We start from the raw sequence: 12,196 nt of genomic DNA on the forward strand, positions 1-12,196 counted from the left end.
AATAGCTACTGTAATACTTTTAGTTTTACATCTTAATATTTTTAGTCTGTGGGCTTTTGTTTTTAAAAATTCTATATCATTAAGAAATAACTAACACTATGCACAGTACTGTAGGTGCAAAAAATATAAAATAAACCAACACAACTGAGTCTTAACTATTAAGTTGCATATTTTGCTGAATCAAATTAAAATTTTAAGGAGTATTAAATTTATGGTACTTGAATTTATATCACCTTTATCTATAAAAAAATTGCTAAATATTCAAATATATATCTGTATGTTAGATAGCCATTAATATTTAACTAATAACATCTTCTATATACGAATTTTAAGACCCAAAGTTCAATATAGTTCAGATATAGTAAGTACAAACTTTGCTATAAGAGAGCACTAAAAATGGATAAAGTCTTAATAAAACCACTCTTTAGGTTAATCCTGTGTCATGTTGCATAACATTCATTCTCCTCTAACCATGCAGCACTGGGTAGGAACAGTACAGTATGATTAAAGTGTAGCCCAGTAGATTATCTCGATTTAAATTTTCATGCTTTCTCAGTATAAGAGCTTTAGCTTTTTTTAAATGAGTAGATTGGGATTTTTTTTTAGTTTTCATCTATTAGGAAAAAAAACAGTAAAAAACTGTATATATGTCAATATAACAAAAAATAAAGCATGCAATTTGCTTCTTTCAGCTGCTTCATTACATTAAAAAAGTATCAGTATAGGAGCTTTAGCTTGTTTAAAATTAGTAATTTGTGATTTAATCATTTTTTTTAGTTTTCATCCATTGGGAGTAAAAAGAGTAAAAAACTTAATATGTCAATGTTACAAAAAGTAAAGCATACAATTTGCTTCTTTCAGCTGCTTCATTACATTAAAAAAATCAACTTCCTCAATACTGCAGGGGAACAAATTTTCTTTGATAAGAATGGAGATACACCCCCTTCAATGGATATCCTTAACTGGCAGCTCTACGATAATGGCAGCAATCAGTATGTACACATTGGCAGCTTTGATGGACGTGCCCCAAAAGGGCAAGACCTACAGCTGGAAGAAGGAAAGATTGTCTGGAATGGACACAGTCATGTAAGTGTTGGTTTGTTAGATATAGATATACTTTTATAGTAATTTTTTAAAACAGTTAACATTATATATAAAATAGAATATTATTCATATGTATTAGAGACACACATCTGAACTTTGGGGTTCTGAGTTGAATTGAGTCCCAGCTTGAATCACTTTTGGGGTTCCGAGTTGAACCAAGTCCCAGCTTGGGTCTGCTGTAAGTACAGAACTCTGATTTAAAATCCAAATCTCACATTTTGGATTCCATGTAAACAGGTCCAAATTACATGATTTTATCTATTTTATCAATTTTAAAGATATACAAAAACAAAAACAAATCCTAATCAAAACACTTGAGGGTGGTTTTGTTGAAACCAAAATACAGGGGTTCGTGCTCATCTATAATATGTACAGTATAGTATTTGGCTGTATAGTGTATTATCTAAGACAGTTGCATCTAACATCATGTCTTTACGTGAACAATTGGAATACAACTGCTTTAAGAATTTGTATCTGTGGATGAGTATTTGTGTCCACTGCTGTTATTTGTAATTGTACTATATGAATGTAGAGAAAGATTAGATTAGAGCTTATTTTAGTGCTTTTATAAAATGAAAAGTCAAATATTAAAAGAATAAAAAATAAATAAAACTAGCAAAACACGATTATGTCAGTGCTTGTACCTTGTTTTTTGGAACTCTATATTATCAATGAATCAAACTTATTACAGCATACAGATAGACTAGTTATTTAAATAGGTCAGGTACACATGAGAATGACGTGTATCCCTGCCAACTTTATGCCCGATGTACGGATATATAGGGCGGCTGTACACATTGCATGTTCTGGTGTATGACCACACAATATATCCTTCCATCCTGCATTCACCTGTATGCCTTCACCAGCGTCATCGTCCCATCTGATGTGCAGCACTTTAGATGGGATGACATCACTGATGACAAATGTGAACATGCGATTGAGGGTACGCACTGAGTGTTATGGGTGATATCTTGTTCTGAACCGCAACGCAACAATCTATTGTCCAAATATCATCTGATGTGTACTGGTTCTTAGGCCATTAGTATAATTTTCTATTGAACTTTTTACAAAACTGTATATATGCTAATTAAATACTGTTCATGTGTAGCTGAAATGATATGGAGTGCATTTGGTCAAGTGGTGTTTTACCTCTACCTCCAAATGGTGTAACTGATTAAGGTTAGTCTTTATTTTAGATCCAGAACTTTTTGACTCCATGACCCTCTGCTACATTGTTTCATTTGTTCAAATTAGCCATACCTCTTTCTGTGCTTCATGGTTTATTAAATTTGCTTGCACAATTTTTTCAGCCCCCAAAATCTGTTTGTAGTAATCCTTGCCCAAATGGCTTTCGAAGATCCACAGGTCAAGGAAAACAGACCTGTTGTTTTGATTGTGTTCCATGTTCTGAAGGAGAGATCCTCAACTCAAAAGGTATGTGATATTAGTTATTTTGTTTAGTACTATTTAATGTATGTGAAATGCGATATTGAGATGATATAAGTTTTTATTTATTGTATATCCTTTCTCAGGCTGGGTTTCCTATAGATACAGTCAAAGTAAAAGTAAAAAGTTTAGGTTTTGTAAAAAAAAAACTATAGACATTTTATGAAATCCATCTCTAACATTGTGGTTTCTATTACTATGTCAATTAGGAAAATGGTAATCTTGCAGAATGGTCTTCTGAGACTCTGTTAACCTTCAGAAATCTTTAAATTGTTTCCCTTAATTATTTGCAATAAATTCATCAAACATAGGTGCTGGAGAAACTCTTTCCTAAAATGTAGTAAGAATAATAAATTACATACTTATCTTTCCTTTTCTAGATAATTTTCTTCATAAAAGATTAATTATGAGATTGGTAATAATGAATTATTAACATATAAAGCAGGCTTTTGAAGGCTAGAGCGTTTGGCTGCTTTCATCCCGTTGGTGTTTAACCTGACCAAACAAAGCTGAAATATAAGATGTAGAATTTTAAATAGATACATTGTGGGTTTTGTTTTTGTTTTTTTCAAGATTCAACTTCACCATTACCAGGCTCTAGGAATACTAAAGGTTATGCTTTATATGAATGTTTTTTCTGGAGACATTATCCCTCACTCACACCCTGACCTAGGAATTTTTCTGTAAAAAAAGGGTGAACTCTTGGGCACAGGTTTACTATATGAAAATTCCAATGTTCTTGCTAAATGTCTCTCTATAGTAGGACGAATAGTCCAATGGTGGTAGATGTGAAAGAGAATAGATATTTTCCAAAATAATTTATTTATGGAAAAGTGAAGGAATTTGGAGTATATAGTTCATAGGTTTATGTCAATTTCAGTTACCAAAGTAATAAGCACTTCGCAGGTCACTACCCGCTTCTTCAGATACACTAACATGCTGAAGGTATGGGTGCAAGACGAGAGCACACATACCATTACACTGTAGAAAATTAAAAAAAATGCTGGCTAACTCATTTTGAGACACACTGCTCTGTCACTTTTACCATTAGCACCTTCCATATCTGAAGAAGCAGGCAGCTATCCATGAAACATGTAATACTTTTGAAACTGAAATTGACATAAACCTATGAGATGTCATCTGCTCCAAATACCTCTATATTGGTATAATATACTTTTCAAAGGTATCTACATAACCTTTGTTGGAACTTTTCTCTGTCACTTCCAGTACCATTGGACAATTGGTCCCACTATAGAGAAACAGATATCAAGAACATTGGAATATGCACATTGATATATATTGATCAAAGAATGTTAGTTTACGATAGAGCTAAAGACACAGGCCATCAAAAAAAAGAATTACTTCATTAAAAAAAGAAACTAGAAATTCATTATTATAGACTGACACTAAATAGATGTATGTTAAATTAAATTAAATTCCAATTATATTTAAGGCAATGAGAGCCAAGAGATATCAGCTACAGATTCAATATTCTGCTTTATATCTTGATTGAAATATTAGTGAATACATTTCTGGGATTTTTTTTAATAAACAACCATATTAAATCTTTCAGTATATGGATATTTCATCCATTTTCAATGGTGAACTTAAAGATTGTTTTACAATAAAATAACTATTAATAATAATATTGACTACATTCCTAATCAAAGCAGTGTGGCAGTTTTTTTTCCAGAATGTTGCTAAATGTAGAGGTTTTGTCCAATATCTGCTAAACATAACTTAAAAAAAATTTAATTATCAAAGTGAAAAAAAATGTGTCTTGGATTTATAAAACAGATACAAATGGATATTTGTTTAGTCACTAATTAAAAAGAGCCTACAATGTATTTTATTTACTAAAATGTTAATGCTCTGCCATTCCAGTGCGTGTGTGGAGGTTGTTTTGTAGGCTCATCTGTTATTCATAAGAATGAAGCCTACAAATTTTCTAGGAACCAGTAATATTGCCAGGGAGTGTGATGTAAAGTACATTTTTGTGAATGACCTTAAACCTCAGTAATGTCACTAGTTCCCAGGGATATCAAAGACTGCTGTTTCATAAATATTGGTTTAGCTATCAAAATGGCTTCCTCCCATGTGTGTGTTGCATTACTTTTTATATATAATAGTAATTGATTTTATGTTCTACCTCAGATGACACTGAATGTCTGAAATGTCCAGAAGATCAGTGGCCAGATACCTCAAAAGAGAAATGTGTACCAAAACTCATTCAGTTTCTTGCTTATAATGATTTATTGGGTTCCTCCATGGCATTCATCTCAATCATGTGTTCTTTAGTCACTTTGTCAGTGCTTTGTTTGTTTATTATTAAACATAAAACACCCATAGTTAAGGCCAACAACAGAGAACTTAGTTATCTTCTTCTGGTCTCCATTACGTTTTGCTTTCTGTGCTCCTTAATATTCATTGGGCGACCAAACATGTTAACCTGCATGTTGCGCCAAGTAGTGTTTGGAATTATTTTTTCCATAAGTCTGTCAGCGATACTGGCCAAGACTATCACTGTCATAATGGTATTCAGTGCTACAAATCCAGATAGTAAAATAAAGAGACTTGTCGGATTGCAAATTCCTATATACATTGTTCCATCATGTACTTTGGTCCAATTAGTTCTGTGCTTAATATGGTTGTGCAGTTCTACTCCTTTTGAAGAAATCAATATGGTAGCAGAGATTGGAGCTATAATTATTGAATGTAATGAAGGGTCTAAAGTATTATTTGCATGTGTTTTGGGCTACACAGGACTTTTGGCATCTATTAGCCTCCTTGTTGCATTTCTATCCAGGAATCTCCCTGACACTTTCAATGAAGCCAAGTTTATTACCTTCAGCATGTTAGTGTTTGCAAGTGTCTGGATTACATTTATCCCAGCTTATCTAAGCACCAAAGGAAAACACATGGTTGCCGTGGAGATATTTGCCATCATATCTTCCAGTGCTGGGCTACTTGTGTGCATATTCTTTCCTAAATGTTACATTATTTTAATGAAGCCTGAAATGAACAATAAGAGATATATAACAAGGAGAAAATTATTAAAAAAAATTCATCAGGACTATGTACTGTATAATGCCAAATTTTCTATAGAGCACAATGACTAAAATAACAGCAAGTTAATATAAGCATATAACATATTTTATGATAATGATTATACTGCATAAGTATAATTACAGTGATTATTGTAAATTAACAATTATTCACTTGCTAGATTTCTCATTGCTTGTTTATATTCACAATAACTTTTGAAGTTAACATATTTCAGTTATTAGAGTATGGTAATGTTTTGTTTGTCAAATAAATAGTTTCAGTATATTGTTCCATTAGTGAATTTTATTAGCTGTTTTTTACAAGGCATACACATTTTATGTAGTTCCGTGCACACAGATTATGTCTGATACAAATTTAAAATACAATATATGGTCAATGCATTAAGAGAAACTAAAAAAAAAATAGTTGTTTATGAACTGCAAAAAAGAATTAGTCAAGTTATTTGATTGCTTGCTGACTTCAGTTTATTATATATGCCCACACACTGGTTTTAGGAAGCATCCCTATAATGTACATTATGTCCAGAAGCAACTTTATGCATTTTTGCACATCTCTATTTGATTTTGAGTTAGGTGTATCTTAGCCGGATCTGTTACATGAAATGGGCATTTCAGGGTGGGAAACTGGGCAGTGACAATGCAATTGCATGCAACTGTTCTGTCTAGTGGCACATATAATAACAATTTCAATCTCACATTAAATCAATCCATAAATTCCTGAATTCACTGTTTCCGCTGTGCGTGACCAATTTTAAATGAATCAGCGAATTCAGGGATTTATGGATTAATTTAATGTGAGCTTAAAATATGTGTTTTTAAATATCTTTAAATTGTTATGTTATGTGCAAATGTATACTTATACAATATGGTTTTTATATTGTTAAACACTATGGTCTAAATTTATCTAACAATAAAAGGTTTATAAATGTATTTACTACTAGTTGAACAGCACTTTCTTTTCTTTAAAGATTAATTCCTTTAAGGTTTTTGTTTGGCTTATTGGACTCTTGTAGAGTTTAGAAAGAGATTAAATGTTTTACCATTTTAATTAAAAAATCAGTGCAGTGCAGACAGATTTAGATATGAGAGCAGTAAGTCCAAGCTCAAATCTAAATTGCAGTGTAAAATTAAACAGTCTAGCATGTGTGGGCTACATGCAAAAACAGCCAATAATTACCCTGCATGCAAAACTTAAATCTACAGTATTTGCAAGACTTGCATCTCTACTTTTTTGTCCAGGTGTAAAGTTACTTGCTTTTTTTTTTGTTCTGCTCCAAACTCAGAACCAACCTCATAGTCACTAAGGACCTTGTTAGGATTGTTTTAGTAACGTACTAGAACAGATGGATAATGAGAACTACAGTATGCGAAGCATACTAAAAAAAAAAAAAAATCTCCCCTGTGTAAAAAGCTTTTCTTTACACACATTGTAATAAAGGGGTATATAAGGTTCAGTTACATAAATTGACTTTAACTGCCACAGCTGAATTGTAAAAAAATAAAAATAAAATAATAGAACCTGTAGGTTTCTGCTACAATATTTTGAGCAAGGACATTTTCTGTTTGCAGTAACGTACAAGGAAAAATAACAAATTAGATCATGTACAGTATGTGACATTAAAATACATGTATCTCAAAACAAATTTAGATTTTCCTCAAGGTAAAGTTGTGCATATTACTTCATTATTATTGTTAAGTAAATAATTACTAAAAATGTAAATTCACGGATTACTTGCAGGTAGCAACCTGCAGCTGATGGAAAAAAAAAACAATGAAATGTATTTATTTTTTTAGTCTGTGTTACATTTATTTTTTTGCTAGAACGCTGACTACTTGCATCTGGCAAAACTAAGAACAGATGCATTGTGAAAAAGACTTGAAAACTTTTTAAATAAAATATATTGCTGAATTCTCATTTAAAATAAATATACGAAGGGTGTATAGTTATAAAAATTGAGAAATGGATATTTGGGGATATGCAGGACAGTGTTATAGGTATCTATGTAGGTATGGTGATACAAGTTTGAAAGTCTGTATGTTCTGCATTCAGGGCTCATTTGCAAATATGTGCCTGGAAAATGCATAATACTGTATGACAACTAATATGTGCTAGATGTGTTTTAGTGATGTATTTTTAAAATTTTCCACATATTCTTCATATACTGCTTTTGCCAAAACAAACCATTGTTCTGGTAGCACTAACACATACTCTAAGTAATAGGGCGTGCTGCTTTCTATATCTTTATGGTGGGAACAAGCCCATGAGAAACCTTATACCTATTTAATGCACTTTGCAGGCTTCCGTTAGCAGATGAAAAGTAGATTAACAACCTTCACTCTCAGACTTCACTAGCAATGTATCTACAGAATAACTATGTGAAGCTGGGGTACAAATTTTATTTGTGTAATTTGCACAATTACATTCTTTAGCTACAAACAATCTACATAATACATTAACTTCTATATACTTAAAAGAAAAATACACTGTTTGTATTAAATACGAGGTATAATTATAGATAAACCTATATTTTCAGACACATTAATACTACAGTAATAAAAACAGCTTTCAGCATGGTGTAGACTCACTGATTTATTCTGCTTAACTATGAAATACAACTGTTTGGTTGGAAATAAATACATTTACCTAGTAATGCTGTACAGAAGTGACAAGCATTGTGTAACACATACTGTATAATATTATTGGAATTTGAAATATTTATGGAATATTTTCTACTTGTTTGCCGTTTTCCTGCTGGGTTCCTAAAAGTTGTAAAGATGATTAAAGTGATTATTATTGTCAGTTCCCAAAGTAGTTCCAAGCATTGTGTAATATTTTTTCTGATTAATCTCATGTCTAATATTTACTATTTTATTTTTATTCATTGAAAAAAAATAATACAATAATAATTTAGTGTTATCGTACACTTGTGAGCTGCACATCAAAAAATTATGTAACTTTCACCCATCTAATCATATTGCTTTCCATTTGTTTAACTTGTATGAAGCTGATTATAGATAAGTTTCTGATGTCTGTTTTAGATTACATGATTTATGATATGTGCTCCATTTTATGATATAGGGGTCTATTCATATTTTCTTAATTTCTACAAAAGTAGGTGAAAATTTAAATTTTCACCTACTTTTGTAAAATTTAAGTTTCACGGCCATTCATTAACTGTGTAACACAGAATATATAAATGATATCTCCTGGTTACAATTCTCTCCCAATAATTTCCACAATCTCCATACTATAGTATGAAATTATGCCACTCATCAAGTTCTGAAAACTCATTTATTTCAGAACATGTAAGTATATGCTATCCTGAGATGACTTACATCATTTGAACCCATCAGAAGATGTCATTTTTCACAGCACCTTGTGCATTGTAAAACATCTGTGTTTTTCCTGTGTCTCTCAGCTAACTGCCTGTCCCCTCCTCTGAGTCAGTTCAGGGCTCACACCTGCTGGCTGTGTCTTTGGGCTGGAGGAAGAGAGGAGCCACCAACTGGAGCTGGGGGAGAAGCTGCAAATGGTAGAACTTCGGCAGCTGACTGGCTCATGGCTGTCAGTGCAATGCTGGTGAGCTGGCTCTTGCAGTTGGGCAGAAGTGATGGGAATGGGCAGCAGAGTGGGGGGGAGACACCAGAAAGAGGATGCAGGGAGGAAGCAAGCACACTGGGCAGATAATGTGGAGATGGAGCTGGCACACTGGGCAGAAATTGTGGGGAGGGAGCTGGCATACTGGGCAAAGGATGTGAGGAAGGCGTGGGCACACTGGGCAGAGGATGTGGGGAGGGAGTGGGCACACTGGGCAGCAGATGCCATGAGCAAGTGGGCACACTGGGCAGAGGATGCCATGAGGGAGCAGGCACACTGGGCAGAGGATGCCGTGAGGGAGCGGACACACTTGGCAGAGGATGCAGGGAGGGAGCGGGCACACTGGGCAGAGGATGTGGAGAGGGAGCAGGCACACTGGGCAGAGGTTGTGGGAAGGAAGCTCCAAATAACCAGGAGAAGTATCTCACTTTTCCGGAAAGTTGTCTCTCCAGAAAGGGCAGCTGTTTGGAAGTGATAATTAAGTACAGGAGGTATGATGAATGCCTTTGATACTTACACTGAACTTGCAGCAAGTTCAATCCATAATTATTACTACACTCATTTTTTCATCGTGAATAGGCCTCATAGTCAGATAACTTTACTTAATTCACACCAGTTATAATATAATTAAAGATGTGTGGTTCGGTTCTCCAGAAATTTGAATCCACCTGAATATCGTGAATCCAGGTGATCCAAGTCGCGGTTCTAATCTACTGTGGAAACCCGGATAAATCCAAGTTAAAATTCAGAACTTCCAGTGGTTCGGAGTTTGGATTTTAAATCTGAATTTTGGGTTTTGGATTGCAAAAATTACATGATTTTAGCTGTTTTTAAAAACTTTTTATCATTTACAAAGAAAATTCAGATCCAAAACCAAAACACAAACATGAATCCAGATCCAAAATGAAAACACAGGGGTCAGCACACATCTCTAAATATAATGCATATCACAAAGATTGCATCTGATCTATAATGCAAAATAATTGCCTAAAATGATTTTGGGAAACATTATGTATATTGAATTCTTTATTGTAAACAATAGTTTGCATTTGCATAAATAAGGAACAAACAATGCTGCATATTTTACATTAATCATGGAACCTGACATTTTTTTCCTCCAGGAATATTTAAGTCAGCACAATGGTGGAAACTAACAAAACTGTGGTAAAATATTTTATTTTGTTGGCTTTTGCAGATTTGAACCAGTTCCAGAATTTACTTTTCTTTGTTCTCCTACTGACCTACATTACATGTATCATAGGGAATGTTGCTATCATTGTTCTTGTTAGAGTAGAACCTTCTCTTCATACTGTAATGTATTTTTTTATTAGTGTATTCTCTGTTTTAGAAATTATGCTTGTGACTGTCATTGTCCCAAAACTTTTAACCAATCTGATTTCAGGTAATAATATTATTTCTTTCAATGAATGTTTTGCTCAACTGTATATTTATATTTCCTTGGGAGCAACTGAATGTTATGTTCTAATGGTAATGGTCTTTGACCGATATTTGGCTATTAATAATCCTTTACGTTACCCAACTATAATGACACCTGCTGTTTGCATTGAGTTGGCTCTTTTACCATGGATTATAGGATATGGTACTATTTTAGTCCCCGTCATCATCACAGCATGCTTGGATTTCTGTGGTCCTAATGGGATCGACCACTTCTTCTGTGACTTGGCTCCACTGCAGAACTTAGGATGTTCCGATCCCTTTATCAGCAATATAGCAACAATCATAGCCACCATATTAATCGTTGTTCTTCCATTTAATACAATCATAGGATTATACATCCATATAATAATGACAGTTTCAAAGATCAAGAGTCAGGAGGGAAAACAGAAAGCGTTTTCCACGTGTTCATCTCATCTCATCGTAGCCGGTCTGTTTTATGGAACAGCCATCTGTGTGTATGTCAAGCCTAAGGGAACCCATTATGACAAGTATCTTTCTTTTATGTACACAGCATTCACACCAATGATTAACCCATTTATTTATACCTTTAGAAACAGGGATGTTAAGAAGGCTTTCAGGATTTCAATAAACAACCTAATAAAACCAGTTCCATTGTAAAATGAAGATTGTTTTCATTAAACCCACTTCATGCATTTTCTAATAGATACTTTGTTATCTCCAGGCAATATTGGTGGGTGTTTATGATTGGTAACAGGGGGTGGCTAGCCAGATGCAGGCGTGTCGTGGTCAATGACTGTGACTTTTGCCGCAGTTGCGCTGACACCAGTGGCCCTTTTCAGATAGAGATTCTGCACCTCCATAGGGCTGGTGCAATCTTTGATGTGCGACCGATGGTGCAACTTAATATGCAGAGCAGGGGGTTAGCATCCCAGGTGGTGGGCCCCTCTTTACAATGTCCATTGGCCAAGGCATTACCATAAAGATGCAGTCGTGTTGGGGAAAATGACGTAGTCATGGCCGCAATAGCATACACCTTTGAATCAGCCCTAAGATTTCAGTTATGTACTATTGCCCAGCTGTACAGGTATTACCACTGCCATTCTTATGGCTTTTGGAAATTTCTGCATAAATATGTGTCACTAAACAAACTTTCCATTAAAGATGTACAGTACCTGACATAAGCTGAGAATTAACTTCACTAACTTATACACCAGTGTCTTTTATCACTAAGTGGGGGTGTATTAAAAATAAGTATGTATCAAAGCTTGATGAGAGAGAAAATTGTGAGATATAAATCACCAACCAATCAGCTTCTAACTTACATTTTATAGGCTGTGTTTGAAAAATGACAGTTAGGAGCTGATTGGTTAATACTTTTCCTCACACAATTTTATCTCTCATCAAGCTTTGATACATAGGCCACTTAACACGGCAGAACATTAAGGGGATGATGTAGAATTGCAGGAAGCTCTGTTTTCCAAATGGATCTCTCAATGTTAACATTGAGCATGCTCCATAGACTAAGTGACTAAAGGCAATTAACAGTCATACAAAGTTCAGTTGA

At 34.1% G+C, this 12,196-nt stretch overlaps 2 protein-coding genes across 2 annotated transcripts in view; both read left to right on the forward strand.

The window, feature by feature from the left end:
* LOC148481292 (vomeronasal type-2 receptor 26-like) overlaps positions 1–5,669 on the forward strand; it is a 34,311-nt gene extending 28,642 nt beyond the window's left edge. Inside the window, exons 7-9 of the mRNA XM_088453746.1 lie at positions 862–1,086; positions 2,415–2,538; positions 4,705–5,669. Coding sequence (XP_088309872.1) covers positions 862–1,086; positions 2,415–2,538; positions 4,705–5,669 — 1,314 coding nt within the window. The remainder of the gene's footprint in view (positions 1–861; positions 1,087–2,414; positions 2,539–4,704) is intronic.
* Positions 5,670–10,353: 4,684 nt separating this feature from the next.
* On the forward strand, positions 10,354–11,289 carry LOC148481293 (olfactory receptor 6C4-like). Its single transcript, XM_088453747.1, has one exon. The coding sequence runs from the start codon at positions 10,354–10,356 to the stop codon at positions 11,287–11,289; it is 936 nt and encodes a 311-aa protein (XP_088309873.1).
* Positions 11,290–12,196: the final 907 nt, after the last annotated feature.

The sequence above is a fragment of the Taudactylus pleione genome, unplaced genomic scaffold, assembly GCF_031769625.1.
Source record: "Taudactylus pleione unplaced genomic scaffold, aTauple2 ptg000587l, whole genome shotgun sequence".
In the NCBI taxonomy this organism is placed as follows: Eukaryota; Metazoa; Chordata; class Amphibia; order Anura; family Myobatrachidae; genus Taudactylus; species Taudactylus pleione.

Excerpts from the sequence above, each read along its gene's own strand:
- LOC148481293 (XM_088453747.1), top strand. The coding sequence starts at position 10,354 with ATGGTGGAAACTAACAAAACTGTGGTAAAATATTTTATTTTGTTGGCT.